Source organism: Macrobrachium rosenbergii, chromosome 2 (assembly GCF_040412425.1).
Source record: "Macrobrachium rosenbergii isolate ZJJX-2024 chromosome 2, ASM4041242v1, whole genome shotgun sequence".
Taxonomy (NCBI): Eukaryota; Metazoa; Arthropoda; class Malacostraca; order Decapoda; family Palaemonidae; genus Macrobrachium; species Macrobrachium rosenbergii.
The window spans coordinates 65,235,777-65,256,505 of NC_089742.1; the positions used below are offsets into that span (position 1 = coordinate 65,235,777).

The following is a 20,729-nucleotide window of genomic DNA, read 5'->3' on the forward strand; positions in this document are numbered from 1 at the left end:
GTACGCGTGTATTTTATGATTTTGATATGCTTATTTCATCAATATACAAGTTATTGACGTTTATTTGAATACTTTTCATAACAGCAATCATACCAAGCTCATCAAAAGTTATTTAACATGAGTATAGCAATTATTATTACAAAGTTATCGTTGTGTTAATAGTGTAATGTTAAACGATTTTATCTTGTTTTTACCGCAATTAACATCAATAATTATACCAAATGCGGCAGATGTTCCAAACTATTATAGTATTGCACTGAGTGCTGGCTTAGTAACCATTGTACATGTACTGTATATTAAAGGGTATAACTGTTAAGGGAGCAAATATCATTCTTTCAAAAGTTTTCCTAAACGGCAGGGATTGCGAGGTTGAATCCGCTGACTAGATGTAAACAGATTATTCTAATATCAGTTAATAGTAATTTTTATTTATATTTTATTAATATATATATATATATATATATATATATATATATATATATATATATATATATATATATAATATATATATATATATATATATATATATTACTTTTACAATATAGTGTTTTTACTGCTAGTAGAGTTTTACTTATGTCAGTCAAGAGACCCCTTTCATTTTAAATCCTATTAAATGCTTTTATCTATTCCATATATTTTGAAATTTTTTATTGTGTTTAATATTTTCTGTTGATCAAGAACGGACATTTGAAACTCCTTTGAAACTTATCTATCGATTTTTGCCTTTTCAAAAAATATCGAAAGGTTCCAAATTAAGAATTTACTGAGATATATATATATATATATATATATATATATATATATATATATATATATATATATATATATGTATATGTATATATATATATATATATATATATATATATATATATATATATATATATATATAAACAAAGGGAGAATAGAAAGCACTGTATTGTTTGTAAAGAGAAAGAAATACTACCCCAAACCTAACACATGGGCCTTTCCTGCTGTGCTGTATGCCATTTCTTACAATTTTTAACATACACATACAACACACAGACAAACACACACACACACATAATATTATATATATATATATATATATATATATATATATATATATATATATATATATATATATGTATATATATATATATATATATATGTGTGTGTGTGTGTGTGTGTGTGTGTGTGTGGTGTGTGCGTGCATGCGTGCGTGCGTGCGTGTGAGTATGTGTGTGCAGTTTTGTTTTATTCCTTTAAATCTTCGACCTTGGGGACAGGGATGTTGCTTGAAGCGGTGTGTGTACGTGTGGATTAGCACCTGGTGAGGATTACCTGCAAGAAAGAAAGACTGTGCCAGAAAAGAACACACACAGACATTATATGTGTATATATATATATATATATATATATATATATATATATATATATATATCTATATATATATATATATATATATATATATATATATAAATATATATATATATATATATATATATATATATATATATATATATATATATATATATATATATATATATATAGTTAAGTATGTAATTTAAAATTTATTGCTCTTGTACTGGCAAGGAGGAGGAGTGGCATTTACTAAGGCTCGAAAAGGCTCAGCTTTATTGGGGAACTCCAACTTCTTTGGATTCTAACGCACCATTTCCATAACGAAAGTGGTGACAGGTTATGAAAATACTTCAGTTAGACCTCAATCTCATCAAGCCAACAGCAATCATATGGTAAAGTCAGCATCTGTATACTGAGATTGACACTAAGGTGGTGGGAAGTGATGGTACCTAGACGTTGCTTTTTTTTTTTTTTCGAGAAGAGAAATCGTGATGTTTTGACACTTGGTTAGACAAAGGTTAAAGGCGCTGTGTGTGTGCGCAGAAATTGGAAGGACAGAATGACTGTCTAGGGTAGGTCCAAGGTGTAAAACATCGGAGTGGTAGTGCTTGTAATGCCATGAAGACTGGGGATATATGAATAGTATAGATTGTGAAAAAGAATGCTGTTGGGAGCGGTTTAGTGAAGGAAAAGGGGTATTACCTGAGGTGCAGTTGCATGACAGAAGGGAGTATCATCTACAGGTATACACTAGGATAGAGAATATACAGAAGGCCGAAGGCCAAGCGCTGCGATCTATGAGATCATTCAGCGCTGAAAGGAAAATTGAAAGTTGAAAGGTTACAAAGGTGTAACAGGAAGAAAGCCTCGCAGGTGCGCTGTGAAACAATTGTTATACGAGGGTGGAAAGTTAAGGTGGAAGAAAGAATATGAATGGAGATATAGTCAAAGGAATGAAAGGAGTTGCATCTAGGGGTCGAAGGGACGCTGCAAAGAACCTTAAGCAATGTCTACACTAGGACAGAAACGGTAATTAAGAGGAAAGCGAGTCAGAAAAAAAAGGAAAGGTGAGCAAGAACCTTAGAAAAGAGTATACCTTAGTTTAACCGGACCACTGAGCTCTTCTAGGGCTGGCCCGAAGGATTAGATTTGTTTTACCTGGCTAAGAACCAACTGGTTACTTAGCAACGGGACCTACAGCTTATTAAGAGTTTTATGTTTCAGAGAAAAAACGAACAAATTTATTTCTGAATAAGATAAAGAAATGGAGAGTATTTTGAAGGTATGTTGAAAGTGAAAGATAACAAAGAGAAAAAGTTAGTGTAATGCTTTTGGAGGTGACTGTCGAGAAAGAAAGGAGAGTCATTAAGAGACTGAAAAGTGGAAGACACCATGAATGGATGGCATAATGAGTGGGATGGCAAGTGTAGTGGTGTTAGTGTGATTGAATGGCTAACAAGGGCTGTACAAAAAAGTATACCATAGTTTAACCAGACCACTGAGCTGATTAACAGCTCTCCTAGGTCTGGCCCGAAGGATTAGATTTATTTTACGTGGCTAGAACCAGCTGGTTACCTAACGCTTGGGACCTACCTTATTATTGGAATCCGAACCACATTATAACGAGGAAATGAATTTTTATCACCAGAAATGAATTTCTCTAATTCTTCATGGCCGGTCGGAGAATCGACGCGGGCCCAGCAGAGTATACAGCCGAGAACGATACCAGCCCGTCAATGAAGAACTGAGGAACTTAATACAGTATGTCTAGAATGGCAGAAAGGTTCCAAAAGAATGGGATAGGTGAATGGCTGTTCCACTGCCTCCGGATAAACGTCACAGAGGTATCTGTAAGAATTACATGGGCAGAACATTACTTATTATACCAAGGCAAGTGTATGTTAGGGTTTCGAATGAGAAATCAGACCGATAACAGGAGGGCTTATAGGGGGAAGAACAGCTTGGATTCAGACAACGAACAGGATATGTGGATCAAGCCTTTGTCATATAACACTCAAATGAGAATTTTGAAAGGGGAAGGTTGTTTATGGACTTAGAAAGTTTATGATACAACCCATACAAGTTCAATGTGGAATGTTGAGGATGTATGGGTTACATAATTTAAGATGTCGATGAGTTTGGGGTGAGAGTGGACCATAGACAAGGGTATGTTGAATTTGCGTGGCTATATTAATATCTTTATGGATGAGGTGTACAAGAGTAGAGATAGAAGAGTAGACTTAAATGTAAGTTAGGGGAAACGAGAATAAGATGGGAATGGAGTGTGAAATAATGCAAAAATACGAATGAAATTGCACAGCTGTACAGTAAACGGACACGCAAAACTAAGATTGAACAGTGCATCACTAACCACATGGGTTGTATCATAAACTTTCTAAATCCATAAAGAACTCTCCCCTTTCAGAATTCTCATTTGAGTGTTTTATAATTAAATTGAACACACTAGAAATGGGCACAGTATCCCCGTGTTTTTCTTCATTACCTTCACCTCAGTAACATTTTGGTCTCTGCATACCTTGGGTAACTTTTCTTCTAAATATTTCCTCAGATCTTGGGAGAACACTACCTTCTGCCTGCAGATGGTAAAAGCAAGCGAAGGAAACTCAAGGTATTTGCAAAAGGAGGAAGTTGAGAGCAAATGTGAACAAGAGTAAGGTTATGAGGTAAATGGAAAACTGCAAGATGTTGCTATGAATGTTTAATATGAATGGTGGAAGCGAATATAAAGATAATTTTTGAATCTCTAGAGATGAAGTATTGGTGTGGTGCAATAATCCTCCCGTATACACCGGTCCAAAATCCGTGGAGTAACTCTTCTTTGGTTTACAGGGGCCGACGAAAAACATGCAAAATTCCAGAATTAGAGTGAATATTTCACAAGTTTCCTTCAGCCTGACAAGTGAGTAAGGATGGAATTGGAATTGGAATTGGAATATACGATGTAGGCCGAAGGCCAACGCTAGGAAGTATGAGGTCATTCAAAGTTGAAAATAATGTTGAAACAATTGGTAAGAGAGGGTGGAAAATAAGATGGAAGAAAGGGAATATGAACAGAGGTATAGTAAAAGGAATGAAAGGGGTTGCAGCTAGGGGCCGGAGGGACGCTGCAAAGATCCTGAAGTATGCCTGCAGTGTACCGCGTGAGGTGCTCTGATGACACAACCCTCTCCGGAGATGAGTAAAGGATAAAATGATGAAAATTGTCAGACGTCACTGCGCCCAACATAAAATGACATACTTCCTTTTGTTTGCTATTTCCCTTTCCCACGTATGTTTCCACAGCTCATAACAATAATTTCCATTGTAAAATATGCAACAGTACGTTATGTTTATCCTTGTTCTCTCATCTTGAAAGGGGTAAAAAGCCTAACTTTTAGGCTCTTCATTGTTCTGCAGTCTCATTGGGATTAGGCTGAAATTTACAATATACAGTGTATTTGCTGTATGTACTTACAAGAAAACCACGTTGCATATGGGGTCTGCTTTTGGTTACTTGAGTTTCCGCAGTAGGTCCTGGAACATATCTACCATGGATAAGGAAGGACTGTGATATGTGTCTTGTAGTAGAGGAAGGATTGAAAAGGTGAGAAATGTTGAGGTACATAGATATAGTTAAAATGCAGGTGAAAGGTGCACCAAGTGTCTTGAGAAAGTTTTGTTATGAGGAACGACTGGAGTATGGTGTGTATAATTATAGTGTTAGGAGTGAGGAGGATAAGAAGACCTAGGAATTGGTAGGTTGATGGTGCTGTGTGTGTAGGAAGTTTTTCTGCTGGTGAACCTTCTGTTTGATTTGATTTTAGGAATGTTTGGTCTAATGACCTGGCACTGAAACCTTTTATGTTATTCAGTACCATGGTGAAACTTCTGTGTATGTGTTTAAAGCACCTGATGCGAAAGTTTTCTGCACTAGAGTTCAATCAAGATTTACCATTCAAGTAAGATTGTGACAGTGACACCAGCGTTTTCTCCATCTGGAACAACCCCCTACAAATAATATTTAATGTCGAATTCACAATGCGTAGGGGATAACTTACATCCAAGGAGAATTACAATAATATTGATAAATGCGCCGTCCCCAAAGTGACCTTTGTTGAGTGAGTTTAAATAAATTAATATATGTGCTGTGTAACACTAGCTTTGCAACCAAAGTTTGCATTGGCTTTCACTTTTAAAACATTGCTACTAACATACCATTCAACACTATTGTCATAAAAATTGGTTGGAGTTTTTAATTTGTATATATATATTTCATAGTACATATGCATAAAGCATTAAGACTTATTGAATATCAATTTGTTTTGGTAACATTATTTGGATAATTATTATTAAAGGAAGAAGATTTTCCTGCTGCCTTGTAGATTGAAAATTCAATGTCCTCAGCAATTATTATTATGATCGTTATTATTGTTATTATTATCATTATATTAGTTGTTTTTGTTAGTATTATTTCCCTTTTAAAGAAATTACTCTTAGTGATGGTTACTTTTGAGAAGAAATTGTTCTTTTTCCTATCATCTGTAATGCTTTAGCCCAAGGTAAAGTATGCATAATTGTCTTATTGTTATTTCACCCAATGAAAATTTGACAAATTGGTGAACCAATAGGTTTAGTGGGGTGCTGTCAAATGTGAAACAAATTAAAAAAAAAAAAAAAAAAAAAAACTGTTAGTCTTTTCTTGGCTAGTTTGAAATCCTAGCCTAACTTCAGTAATCCTGTGTGAACAAACATTAAGTCCATAAAACTTACATATTCTACAGAGGTAAGAACAGTAAAGTACTGCAATATGTAAGGATGTCATAAACATATCTGAAATTCACTTTAGCTAGCAAATTGACCCGCGGTAGAGTACCCTAACTGTATATTCATGATGAGGTAGTGCTGAATGGGTAGTAATAGTTGTACTGTAGTAAGAATTTGTACCTGTAGTGGCTCAGTCACCAATTATGTGATAAATGTGCATTCTGTTTATGTATTTAATTGTATATGTATTAAAAAGTAATGAATTCCATGTCCCATCATTGTTTGAAGACCAAATGTAACAGTGTACAGTACAGTATATGGTAAATGCAGATTTATGTTATTGCGGTAGTTATTATCTAAAATAAGCACTGTGTGAGAGGAGCCATTTGCGAGTGAGAGGAATTGTTGTAAACCTGTCACTAACGCCACTTAACTCTGTTGAGTGAATGTCGGTGCAGATTCACAGTGACTGTACTGTTCAACATGAATGACTCTCCCTCATTTAACCTTCTTATTTAAGCATATTGCATGCTCTGAAACCACAAAAACACACCAACCAGTTCCACCAACAAAACATTTGCTTTCTTAGGCTACACAGTGTTCTTCAGGTTAGTTGTCAATGTGTAATGCATGGCCTGTTATAATTTTATTTTAGTACTATATCCTTTTATGGTTAGAAGTTCAAGGTAAAATGAGGGCAGGAAGTTGTCAAACCTTGTAGTAAGATTTAGAGAGAAGAGGTAGATTCCCCGCAATTCTTTTTTTTGTGCACTTCTCTAGACATGTTATGAAGCAATGAAAAGAGAACAGTAGAAATGATACAATATTAACAGTATTGCCTTTATTAAAGCATCATAAATCATTAAATTAACCATCAAGAAAACAGTGCAGGACTTGAATGTTCAACATTAATGAAAATAAAGAGGTTATTAAAAACTGGACTCCAAAAAATAACCTGTGATAAAATGCCAGTAACTACACAACTTTCTCTCAGTTTTCTATAAAAGAAAACTTGCGCTGGCTTTGCCTGTCTGTCCACACTTTTTCTGTCTACCCTCAGATCATAAAAACTACTGAGGCTAGAGGGCTGGAAATTGGTATGTTGATCATGCACCCTCCAGTCATCAAACACACACACACATACATATATATATATATATATATATATATATATATATATATATATATGTGTGTGTGTGTGTCAATGTGTGTGTGTGTGTGTGTGTTGTATAACGAAGATAAGGGTGGGTTGTATCAATTAAGCAAACAGCAATTTGGTGCGAGGAGGACACTTTATTCCTTTCTGAGTACTTTCTTCAGCTGCTGACGTTTCAAGACGTTTAGTCCCATGTTCAAAGCTACACAATAAAAGAAACAGACATTAAAAAACGGACTCGGAGTAAAACATAACATAAAATTATAAGTACACTTTGTTCACTTTGTTTGGTTTAATGTACAGCCCTCCACAGGGATAATTCCCTCTCTGGCGGGCCCTTGTACGTTTTCAAAATAAGGTGCGTCTTATATTTTGTAATTGTCTTTCAGTGTTTTCTCGTCAGTATCGTAGCTCCTGGAGAACAGGAGAGTCTTTAGTTCCTTTTTAGATTTGTCGTCTTCTTGTATGCACTTCACTTCAGGCGGTATTTTGTTGTATAGTCTTGGTGCGCAGTGTACAAATGCTCTCTCGCCTGACTTACAATTTATTCTAGTTTCAAATAGCCTATATGCTTCACTTGCATGCCTGATTACAATATTCATTTCGGGTCTAAAGAAACTTAAGCAGTTTCTCAGATATGTTGGTTCATCATATTTTAGTGCTTTAAAGACTGTAAGTAGTATTTTATATTCTATTCTAGCTTTTACTGGGAGCCAATGTAGCTCAATTAGTGCTGGGGTTATTCTGTCACGGGAACGTAGTTCTTTTATTAAACTGGCGGCTCTATTTTGTACTCCTTGCAATTTTCTTAGTAGGTAGTCAGGGAGACCGTAGTATATAACGTTGCAGAAAGCGGACGGAAGGGTAGCGGGCGACCTGAGGCCCCCTCTGCGTCCATACGAAGGTTGTGTTTGTTAAGAGGCATAAAAAGACGTATATAATGCGTTACAGAACATGTAAAAGGCAGGTATATATATCGGATGACAGGCCGTACACAATGATGCATACAATGAGATACATAAAGAATCTGAAATATCAACAAGTAACATATATGACGTGATTAATGTACGTATGAAGAGAGAAACACAAGAAAGGAGAGGCGACTTGACGCCCTTACAGAAGTAAAAACACACATTTTTGATAAATACTGTGCCTAAACAGTATAAAATAAGACGAAATAAGGATAATAAATCGTCCGAGACGGAGATGCAATGGTTCTACTTTGTTATTCTTGCTTCACATATACTCGTATCATTTAAAAGAAAGGCAGAGACAAGTAAAGGGTTCACTAATTATCTCTGAAATGAAATAAGTTTCCTTTTATGGTGTTGGTAGCTCAGCCATCAATAGCTCAGTCCCTTCAAGAAGCAAAAAATATTGGACTTTGTTAGAATTATGTAATTTTTCCTGGACAGATCGTAAAAATCCATTAGAACGCCCGTCAGTATAGCTTCAGAAAGAGGACTTGACAAAAAAAGGACAGAATTGAAGATACAGATGTTCTAAGAGAGAGAAAGAGAGGGAAACATAGAAATAATAGAGAGAATAAAGAATTTACGAGAGACCACAAACACCTCAAGAAAACTACTTTAGAACTGAACTGAACTGAATATAGAATTTATGGTAAAGGCCAAGCACTGGGACCTGTGAGGTCGTTCAGGGCTGAAATGGAAATGGACAGTAAAAGGTTTGAAAGGTGTAACAGGAGGAAAGCCTCGCAAATGCATTATGAATCAATTGTTAGGGAGGTGGGACGTAAGATGAAGAGATGAGAATATGATAGGAGCTACAGTAAAAGGAACGAAAGGGGTTGCAAGCATGAGAAATAGTGAGCCTTTGTTCAGTCTTATTCCTTCTGCAGTTCCTCTCTAATAGAAAGTATCAACATTAACAAACAGTTCCTCATCACACTGGCGCTGGCCAGTGAATTAGAGGAATTTATTTCTGGTGATAGAAATTCATTTCTCGCTATAATCCAATGTTTCAGGTTCCACAATAAGCTGTAGGTCCCGTCGCTAGGTAACCAACTGGTTCTTAGCCACATAAAATAAGTCTAATCCTTCGGGCCAGCCCTAGGAGAGCCGTTAATCAGCTTCTCAGTGGTGTGGTTAAACTAAGGTTTACTTAACTTTAATCGTCACACTGGCGAAGTTTATTGTTTTCGTGTCTATTATTATTATTATTATTATTATTATTATTATTATTATTATTATTATTATTATTATTATTATTATTATTCATAAACAGACATTTCTTTGTGAAAAGCCAAAGGCTTTTCACAAAGAAATGAACAGAGAATATGAACAGAGATACAGTGAAGGGAATGAACGGGGTTGAAGCTATAGGGACTGAAGGAACGCTGCGAAGAACCTTTAGGTAATGCCTACATTGCACCACGTGAGGTGTACTGACGGCACAATCCCCCTACGGGGTCGATCTTCCCACTAAAACAGTTATGGCTGAGTTGACTATCTATATAATAATAATATCTGGGTGGCTGTTGTTGTCCTCCCCCGGGTGATAATAGGGGAGACATGACATGGGCACCCACCCCCTGCAAACCGGTTTGTCCGCCCCGTGTGGGGTTGGATAGGTAGGGGGGACATCCACCCTCCTCCTGAAAACCTGTTTGTCCGCCCCGGGTAGTGGTGGAGTAGGTAGGGGAGACATCCACCCTCATTCTGCAAACCTGTTTATGTACTGGGTGTGGGTGGGGCCAACAAGCTCCTCTGCTAATAAGATTATACAATAATTATACACCTTTCCTCTACTACAGTGTTAATTCGGGAGGGGTGTCCCAGCCATAGCTATTTTAACATAACTGCAATAAGGCATCTCTCTCTCTCTCTCTCTCTCTCTCCAGAGGCGAATTGAGGCTATATACATGAACGTTACCAGAATATTTACACTTAACGACCTATCCCTCTCAAGTGACCTCTATAGGTTTCATGACTATAGCAGAGTCCACCGCTCTTTGCAGCTAAGCCCTGCCCACTGCACGCCAGTGATTGGTTAGCTCTCGAGGGATGAATGACGTCACACTAGTTAGCAGTCCAAATGATTACCAGAACGGATTTGACTCCGTTCGGTCATGTTGAGTGTCGTGCATGAATGATGACACCACAGAGTTCCCGGAGTTGTGAAGTTTGCAATTGATATCTCCGATAAAAGATATATTAAGTTATACTGTATCTTATTAGGAAGCTCTTGGATCATTTAGTCTGTGCATCTTTTTTTATTTATCATGCGGAGCCTAAATACACAAGCATCTTGCTTTTTTTTTTTTTATTTGGTGTTGGCCTACATAAGCGATCCCACACAGAGCACATTAATTGAAATGAAGCATAGACTTATGCAGCCATGTCAAATGTTAATATTATTGAGAGATTAGGCCTACACGTCAATTTCTTATATTTTGAGGCAATGACAGGTCATAGGACTACACATCAATTCTTACATTTTGATGCAATGACAGGTCGTCAATTTCTTATATACTGAGGCAATGACAGGTCATAGGGCCACGCATCTAATTCTTATATTTTGAGAACATGACAGGGCATGGGCCTACACGTCAATTTCTTATCGTGAATAGTTTTCTTCCCGTATCCGTTGGAAATAGAGTAACTTTTTATTAATATAGTAGTTTCAACTCCACGATATATAATGTATAATATAAAGTGGAATGCACACGTATAAGCAAGTGCACATGCACAGACATGCGTGGATGGCCTTAGTAATTGTAACGCCGATTATACCACAGAGTAAAAGTAAAACTTACGGGCACGTAGCCGATGGCACACACAGATCAATCATAGGACTGTCTGAGCCTTACACACAACTATCAGACCGCTCTCAATGAAATATATTGAAAATATATTTACAAAAGGGATCACAAATTATATTACTGTGATGGGTAAATATAAGGCTGCTGTAGCATTTCTACGAAAATGAAGGCTATGGTAGGAAGGCATCATAAGATATTTAACGAAATAAAAAAAAAAAAATGATAGCTGAAAATGTTATGTATGAGATGATCCAAACCAGTCTGCGAGTAGCCCTCGATTCATTTGCTTTTGGGGGCATTCTCCTGTTGGACAAAAGGATACATGAGCCAGTAAATACTCTCTCTCTCTTGTTAGGAGAGTATTCTAGCTTAGATTATATTCATAAAGATCTGGATTACTTTTAATTAAAACAAATGACTAAATTTCAATTGACAAAAGTAGGCAGATAATTCTTTTCACCACCAGTATTTTCTAAATAGTTCTATGTTTATTCTGCATTTGTAGGTCACCATATGAAAAGTTTTCGAAGACACAAAACTACAAGCACCATAAAAAAATAAGAATAACCATAATAAACGACTGAGTATAAGATAGGCCTATAATCCAAACACCATAAGCTGCGTAAACCGACAAAAAGACATAGGACATTATACAGTAGGTCTACGTCCATTTTTATGATCCTGTTATTTGGAAAGAAGATAACGTCCTTAAGAAATTTCTCAGCAAATTATATCTAGTACTACTTGTACAGCGTATTATACTGTAAAACTTTTAAGTTAAACATGTTCATATACAGGTTTTGTAGAGTGCAGTCACTGCTTGTCATCCCTCCGAATGTGTAAAAGTGCAATGAAATCGATTTTATGACTGTTAAATTGTAGCAGAATTTCCTTAAATCAATATGAAATATCAGTCTGCATAGGTCTGAGAAAATCTTTGTGTGTAAGTTTAGAATGGTGAACACGCTTGACAGTATCAGACGGTAATTATCATTGTCCAGTGATTCAAGTGCACCGATTCGAACGCAGACATTCCCTGTGTCACCTCCGTATTCAGGACACTGTAGCATCGCGGAACACTCCTGACTTCGTTCGTATTTTCCTTTTTTTTAACCATCTTTATTGAGATGCGTATTACGATTGTATTTCAGGAGATAATATAACGTTTCCTTTTGATAATCTGCAGAACGTATTACGATTGTATTTCAGGGGATAATATAACGTTTCCTTTTGATAATCTGCAGAACGTAATTTAGTTCGGTACAACAACCATTGCAATATTAATGAACATGAAAAGAACCACAGATTAACCAACTTTTCGAAACTATTGCCAGCCAATTAGCTCTTAGGGATGGTCATGACGTAAGCCGTGGGCGGGGCTTAACTGCAAAGAACGCTGTACTTTGCTATAGTATTTCAACCTGGGTCTTTAGTTCAGATACAGTGATGGAAGACTTAACCATTCAGCTATTAAGAAAGAATCCTGGCAGGGAAGCAAACACTTATCAGTTATGACTCCCCCTTGAGTGTAATTTACTTACAAGATACAGTGAATTCGATATCAAGTGAAAAATATGACAAAACTTCATATATATTATATACATATATTATAATTATATATATATATACTGTATGTATATATATAAATTTATGTATATATATAATGTATATAATCTGTCTGTCTAGTAGCAACCACATGCGGTAATCCGGTAAAAAGGTAATATCTGCTATAGATATCGATACCTCTTTAAAAATTATGATCATACTTAGAATTACCAACATATGCAGTTTTAATCTAGCTTAAAAGTGTAGTAATAAAAAACATATGGCAAAATGTAAAAGTGGCAAAAAACTAAGTAAAAAAAGGAATCAAATTGTAGCACAGAATCGTGGCCGAGCTACGAATGATTTGCTGTTTGTGGTACCATTGTTATTTTATAGCAAAATGTGAAGCACTCTGCATGTTCTCAGAAACATTACCATACACGTATATTCCACGCTCTGGTGTTTCCAAGTAATATGTAAAATTTTATCAGTTGTGGACCCAGAGCAATCTTTGGTATGGGATTACTACCTGGATAACAGCGCAAATATAACAAAAGTTCATGCACATGAAACAATATAAATTGCAGTTAAGATTGATGAACCTAGGAAAAACTACATCAAATGCTTCATTACTCTATATCTGTAATATATAATAAAATTACTCTTTATACAATGTAATATGTTCATATTCAAAATATTATGGTACTTGGTATTATAACTAATAAGACAATAGCGAGATTCTTGATTTTAATTCAATACTTGACAAAAACCAACAAATATTTTTGAGGGAACAAATCAAATTTAACAAACAAAAAAAAAAGTACATGGCAACAAAATATCCATCCACGTAACACAAATATCTACATAAATCTGTATAAACATGGGTCACTACTTTGCATACTCTAGGCTACTTTAGTCACCTTTATAAACGAAAACATAGAATTTTTCTACAGCACACCTTTTTTGCATCTGGAACTACATAAATAAATATAACTCATGAAACACTGTCATTATTTTAAAAAATGTATAAAACACACTCACCTCCAAGTGTTGGGATATGCACCAACATTAATATGCTGAATGAAAAACACTGGAAGACTTGACAAGAACACTCAATTCGAGATATAAATGTGATTTACCAATATTTTCTTATATTTTCGTCTATTTACAAACGTAATCATTTCCATCTTATGCTATCCGCACATTCCCATTGGTATCACTTATCAAACGTCAACTTACCAAAGTGAACCCTCTCCTTAACATATCTCTATTATGATTTGACACTGTTAATGTTATCAACGAAAACCGAATACTTAAAAATAACATAAATATTGGTTGCTAAACATAGCACCAGAACGTCTGTTCATTTGTCACAACGTAAGGTTTTCCTTTCATTGCGACAATGACTTCAGTAATAAATACATTATCCTCAGTGTTTTACCAAAACAGATTCTAATTTTGTGCTTCCTTTAAAGGCAGGTAAGAGACTATCCGTTTAAGTTAAATACAACAGAACCTTTTAGGCCTATACCATATGGTATTCGTTCCATTTTAGGCTTGCTGGCCAAGCTTCTGTAATCTGTAACTGTACATTTATTATCACCTAACAACTGCAGATAATAGCACTGACGACGCAGAAGGCAGCAAACGATTATGATGATGTTTGGTCTGTTTTATTGTGCAGAATTCGTTTCCTGTCCTGATGTACCGGTAGTTGTGTAGAGTTATTTTACATTTCCTGACTGCTTTTCCCATACCATGAAGGAAAGCTTTTACTTTTGCGAATATTTACGGAGAATAAAATAATGAAGGAGTTGGGTGTAAGGAGAACATCGCAAGCATCTACCTGTTCCTGAAGATAACACAACTTTTACTTTTGCCATCAATTTGTAACATTTCTTCGTAAAAAACACGGTTACAAGCCAGCTTCATCTGTAAGGCAAATACTTGCACATACACAAACACACACTCCAAACACACACACACACACACATATATATATATATAATATATATATACTGCACATATATATATATATATATATATATATATATATATATATAGTTATAGTTATACAAAAATACACAGGTAGCTCTAGTCTACACAAAATCATAAAGTTGTTAAATACTGTATAAAAAAATGAAAAAAATATAGAGGAACACAACAAACTTTAGGGAAATTTCTCCCTCAAGGAAAAGACAAAAAAATATAAGTGCTAAACTGTAGCTCGTTCATAGTGGACAAAAAGGTAAGGTTACATACCAGTTTGTCTCACTGCTAAAGTTATGAGTAATAATGACTTCAGAAACAAAACAATTTTACTTGTTTGGACTCCCTATACACCTCAGAAATCATCATAAAAAATTCATACTCTGGCAGTTTAAGAGAATTCACGCTACTGAGGTGTGACCAAAAAATAGTGATGTTCACTATTTGTAGTCTCATTCTTCTTGCAAAACTTTGGTTTTCATTCACTTAAACTAGTTTTGGCTTCATTCAAATACAGATTTTATTAACATGCCAATTTGCATAAAAAATTTAAATCCCTTATTCACCACTGCTCATCTTGTCATACATATTTTTTATATCATTCCTGAAGTGATCTTTGATATTCTTTCTCCTGATCTTCAGTGCTGCTGTCACTAGCCCCGACTCAGGAGTCCATGGGTCTGACGTAAGGTGTATGGCAGCAGGGAGATCCCATCTTCCTAGACCTTGTTTCTTTCCATGAGCTTTCAATTCTTCAAGGACACAGGTAATTACTTTTTCATCATTGCACAGCTCTTTCAGACTAGTATCTTCATGGAATCCACAGTTGATTCCAATTTTCTTGAGCTGATCAGCAACAGGTACCATTACAGCTACAGCAAACTTGGCTCCAGGATTGGCAATTACACAGAGGCTCTCAATGAGGATGTGCGTTTTAAGTCTAGATTCAATGTTTCCTAAGGACACATATTCACCAGTTTCCAGTTTTACCAGGTCTTTCTTTCTGTCAATAACTCGTAATACTCCAGTTTCATCAAATTCTCCGATATCTCCAGTCAGGAACCATCTGATACCATCCTCCTCAATAAATGCTTCGTCGGTTTCTTTCGATAGCTTGTAGTAACCTTTTGATATCATTGGGCCACCAACAATTATTTCACCTCGAGGATGAGGTGTGTCTGTAGACAAATAGCCACCCTCTTCCCAGTCTCGTAACTTGACCAGAACTTCATAGTTAGGTGGTCCACAGTGCCCTGTCCTGTAGTCATCGCTGTCCATACTGCTTATCGATGCTGATGTTTCTGTAGCACCATAGCCAACCTGTATGGTGCATCCAAATATTGCTCTAAATTTATTGTGAATTTCCGGTGACAGTGGTGCTCCACCAACCACCATCATCTTCAGCTGACCTCCTAGTTCTTCCTTAACTCGGTTAAAAATTATAGCGTCTAGCACTCTTGAAGAAAAGGAAGGTCTATCCTGCCTCTGCTTATATTTTAGAGCTTTAGTAAAAAGCATAGCCTTCAAATATCCCTGATTTTCAACTGCTGCAGCTACTCCCTTGATTACTCTCTCTAGGATGAGAGGAACAGCACTCATACAGGTTGGACGTGCAATAATTGCATCACCCCTGGTGCCTTTCATAATTTTTGGACTGTTACTCGTAAGGGTCATTGGTGAGGAATATGTGATTGTGACATTCATTGCAATAAGCGCTAGTTCTGTAGCTAACTCCATGACATGTGCAAGAGGTAGATACGCAAGATATCTGTCACCCACAGTAAGGTCTGCCTGAATGATGTACGCTTTGATAGCAGACATGACATTGGTGTGAGTGAGTTGTACACCTTTGGGCTGATTTGTAGACCCACTTGTATACATAATTATAGCCAAGTCCTCAGCAGTGGGTAAGGAGTTGGTTACATTTTCACAATTCTTACCCAGTGACAATACTTCTTTAAATGGGATGAGCTTGATTCCATCTTCTTGAACAGATCCTGTGCCCTCCAGTTGATCTTCCATCACAATAACCTGTTTGACATCAGGACACTTTGGCAGGATTTTTATCAGTCTAGGTAATAAATCAAAAGAGCTTATCACAGTTTTCACTTCAGTTTCTTTGATGCTAATAGCAATGCTGTCATCCGGAAGGTTTGTGTACAGAGTGACCACTGCTACATTTTGCCGAAGGCAACCCATAGCTGAGATAAACCATTCTGATCGTGTTTCTGCAAGCATGGCAATGCGATTCCCACTTTTGATATCTAAGCTGTTCAACCCCTGGGCAAAATTAACCACCAGATTCTTGACTTCCTGGTAACTGATGTAAGAGTAATCACCCAGCTTCAGTTTTTCCATCTTTTTACCGTTTTCCGATGTTCTTTGCCTATCAATGACCTGTCTGGTCCCCATGCACGGGGTGTCCCCATGTTTACCAGCTGCATAATCCAACAAAAGGGGAAGTGTCACCACATTCTCTCGCATCACTTCTTCAAGAAGAGCAAATCCATGCTTTTGGCCTCCTTCTCCTTTGACCCAGTACCCGGCGTCATTTTTCTTGCCTCCTCCCTCGATTACCATTATTATCTGTGGAAAAAGAAAGTTTTAGTCGAAGAATAGCTTCCTTTCATAATGGCGGAACTTCTTTATTATACAAATAAAAATTTTATGGTATAAAATTTTCAAGAGTCCAAAGAATTATTACCAACTGTTAGGTGGGCTTTGTTTTTTACAGCTAGTCGTTAATATGCAAACAGTAACAGAAGAGTATACTGTAGTAATATTTACATGTAAATAAATGACTGTGGCACAATAGAGAAATCGCACAGTCTCATTTCTATTATTCTGACAGATACGTTGAGGGTTAATAATTTTCATCAGTTTTGATCGTGAAAATATGGGGGTTTCAAGTACTTTCAGTGTTCTTATCATATTAAAATTAAAAAGGGGTGGATGAAAGCTGTATTACCATGGAATGCATCTTTCTGTCTGCAAAATAACAAACTAACTGTACTATACACTCTGATGATAAATACAGAAGACAAAACGATATTAAACAGGCAGGTCAAGCTAAGATAAAACATTATTCAACAAACAACAGGGCAATTAGTAACAAGGCAGGCTCAACAGAAATGCACTACATATGGATAATTAGCTCTCCCTTAAAGTGACACATACTTACATATAAGATTAAAATAATCACGTTAGGTCAAGGATATCAAATAAGTACAGCTATTTCTAAAAGTAACATTACCAAATCTGCACAAACAGAGGGGAGAACAAGTTGTGATTAAAAGAAATAATTATCTAAACTTTTACTAAAGGCTACAAAAAAACTATTTCTGATGTGTACGCTGTTTTAAAAGGAAATGCCCTCACAAATATAAGGAAATCTTGGGGGCACTTAAGTGAATCTGCAGGATATGTTTACCTTCAGTAATTAAACAACAGATATAATCTATCATCAACGGAGTATTTAGGAATTTTAGGCTTCGGGCAAACTCTAATCATTGAACAATTTTATGTCTTCCATTGTGGATATATACCCAATAATTAGAATAAACTTGAATATGCCCAATTCTAAATTCCCAACTGCGTGGCTATACTAGTGTAAAAAGAAAAGTAGAAACAATCTTAACTAGACCAAACAGAATTTTAGGACAAAAGTTACAGACCTCTCCATGCCTTGGACCCCTTGTCATCAATGCAATAGGGGTGAAGGAAACGCCATAATAGAAGCAGCATGAAATGAAGAAAGGTTTTAGAGAGACATATGAAATAACTCGCGTTTCCGAAATCATGGGTACAACTTGTGGAACTTCATTCCAGAATGATGGTTCAACACTTAGCGTGCACTTAACACGGAATTGAGTTTATCATTCACGGCCCTTGCGGCGATAGAGTTGGTTCAGGAAACGAAATGTGTGGGAAGGAGAAAGGGGAGCAGTGCCAGATATATTACATAAGCAACGTACCTACATTTTTAATGAACAATGCAACATACACGAAAGATAATATAGTTAGAAACAGGAGCACAATATATAACTTAAAAAATAAATAAATAACCGTAGACAGAACGGTAAAAATCTGATAAAAAAAAAGGGGGAGTTGACCAGTTCCTCACATTTACGTTATTTGAACTCTTTGGACGGACACTGTTATGATTATTCAGATTCAATCATGAAATTTTTAATAACCTTTAATTCTTAAAAACTGTCTTGCAATAACTGTTCCTCCCTTCCACTTTCATATTTTTTCTGTAAATTTATCGAGAAATCGAAGAAAATTTTCGAAGCCTTACAATATACCAGACTTCAGCTTCAGTAATTAGTAAGGCCAAATCTCGAGAGCAGAGTTGGCATAATTTTAAGATGAGAGAGAGAGAGAGAGGAGAGAGAGAGAGAGAGAGAGAGAGAGAGAGAGAGAGAGAGAGAGAGAAATCTGGACTGGTGGGGATATTTACATGTTCATTTCACTTTTCAAACTTCAGGCCGAAAGCAGGGTTGGCTTAATTTATTTTTTTCGATCACCTGTAGCTCAGCTTTTTTCAATTACAGGTATTATATGCCCACAATAACAAAAAAACACAAAACTGTTAAACAACACATGGTCATGACGAAAGAATAACAATTGCATGACAAACTGGTTCTTATTGAAACATTCAAGCGAATATTTACCAGCTGTTCATCAAAACAACAATGATTGAGTAAGAGCAAGTTACGAGAAAAGTACAAAGACAGAAAAAACACATTCGTGTCAAAACTCACATCTCTGACGCCATACTTACACTTTTACAAAATACTTCTGATATCAAACACTCGCCAGAAAGGACGTCCCGTTCACATCAACCTGGAAATACAATAGTACTGAAAATGTGCACTTCGTGGAAAAAATTTACAAAATTACTGGAAATATAATTATTGCAAGGTCAACATACAAAATAATTTTTCTCTTTGAATCTTAAAATGATTTGCATTAAAATAAAAATAAGTAATAAAGTACACATGTGAGCATCCTGGAAAAACTGCTGGCTAAGTAAATAATAAATTAAATTGCAATATACTTAAATACACACACACACACATATATATAATATATATATATATAATTAATATATATATATATATATATATATATATATATATATATTTACATACTTTACGTATACATATACTTATACTCTATATATATATATATATATATATATATATATATATATATATATATATATATATTTATATATATATATATATATATATATATATATATATATATATATATATATATATATATATGTATGTATGTATGTATGTATGTATGTATGTATGTATGTATGTATGTATATGTATATGTATATGTGTGTAATTGTAATAGCCACAATGCCCTCTCAACTTCTCGAATTCTTCGCACTTTTTTGGATACGCTTGTCACTACAAAGCCTTATGATCCAAAATCCATGTGCTACCGCACATCAGAATTTCTTCATATTTCTTGCACATATCCAAAAAAGCGCGAAGAATTCGAGAAAGTTAACAGGGCATTGTGGCTATTACAATCAAGGTCTACAGAACGTATTTTCTAGACCATGATTAAATTACATGATTATGTATCTGGTAAAAGTGACCAGTAGATTCTACACACACACACACACACACACACACACAATCATATATATATATATATATATATATATATATATATATATATATATATATATATATATAATCTCAGTGATTCAAACTTTGCCTCACATATATATATATATATATATATATATATATATATATATATATATATATATATATATATATATATATAATCTCAGTGATTCAAACTTTGCCTCACATCAGGGGGAAAAGTCAGTTTGTCTCTGTTGACCTTGGAAGTGAATTATGGACTTGATGCACTAACTATGGTGGGTGGTAGCCATGGTAGGGAAAAAAGGCCTGGAACAACCAAAACGAAAGGGTCCTCACCCTCCTGAGGTGTATGTATGTGTGTATGTATGATCATACATCAGTGGACAATTAATAAAAATATACTAATAGCAATATAGTTCCAGTATTGACGGCTGTAAATCCCATTCATGTCCAAAAGAGAGAAGGACAATAAAGAAACGAGAATTGCACAGGGAAAAAACAGCAATTAAGCCATATGAAAATAATACAG

General features: G+C 35.5%; 1 protein-coding gene across 5 annotated transcripts in view; it reads right to left on the reverse strand.

The window, feature by feature from the left end:
- Positions 1–13,306: 13,306 nt before the first annotated feature.
- The window catches only part of LOC136847894 (long-chain-fatty-acid--CoA ligase 4-like), a 28,516-nt gene continuing 21,093 nt past the window's right edge, over positions 13,307–20,729 (reverse strand). For all 5 annotated transcript variants that reach the window (XM_067119926.1, XM_067119936.1, XM_067119941.1 and 2 more), the window contains 2 exons: positions 19,348–19,409; positions 13,307–17,147 (listed from right to left, as the gene is read on the reverse strand). In XM_067119926.1, the coding sequence (XP_066976027.1) occupies positions 15,120–17,141 (2,022 nt within the window). In that variant the 5' untranslated portion in view covers positions 17,142–17,147; positions 19,348–19,409 and the 3' untranslated portion in view covers positions 13,307–15,119. The remainder of the gene's footprint in view (positions 17,148–19,347; positions 19,410–20,729) is intronic.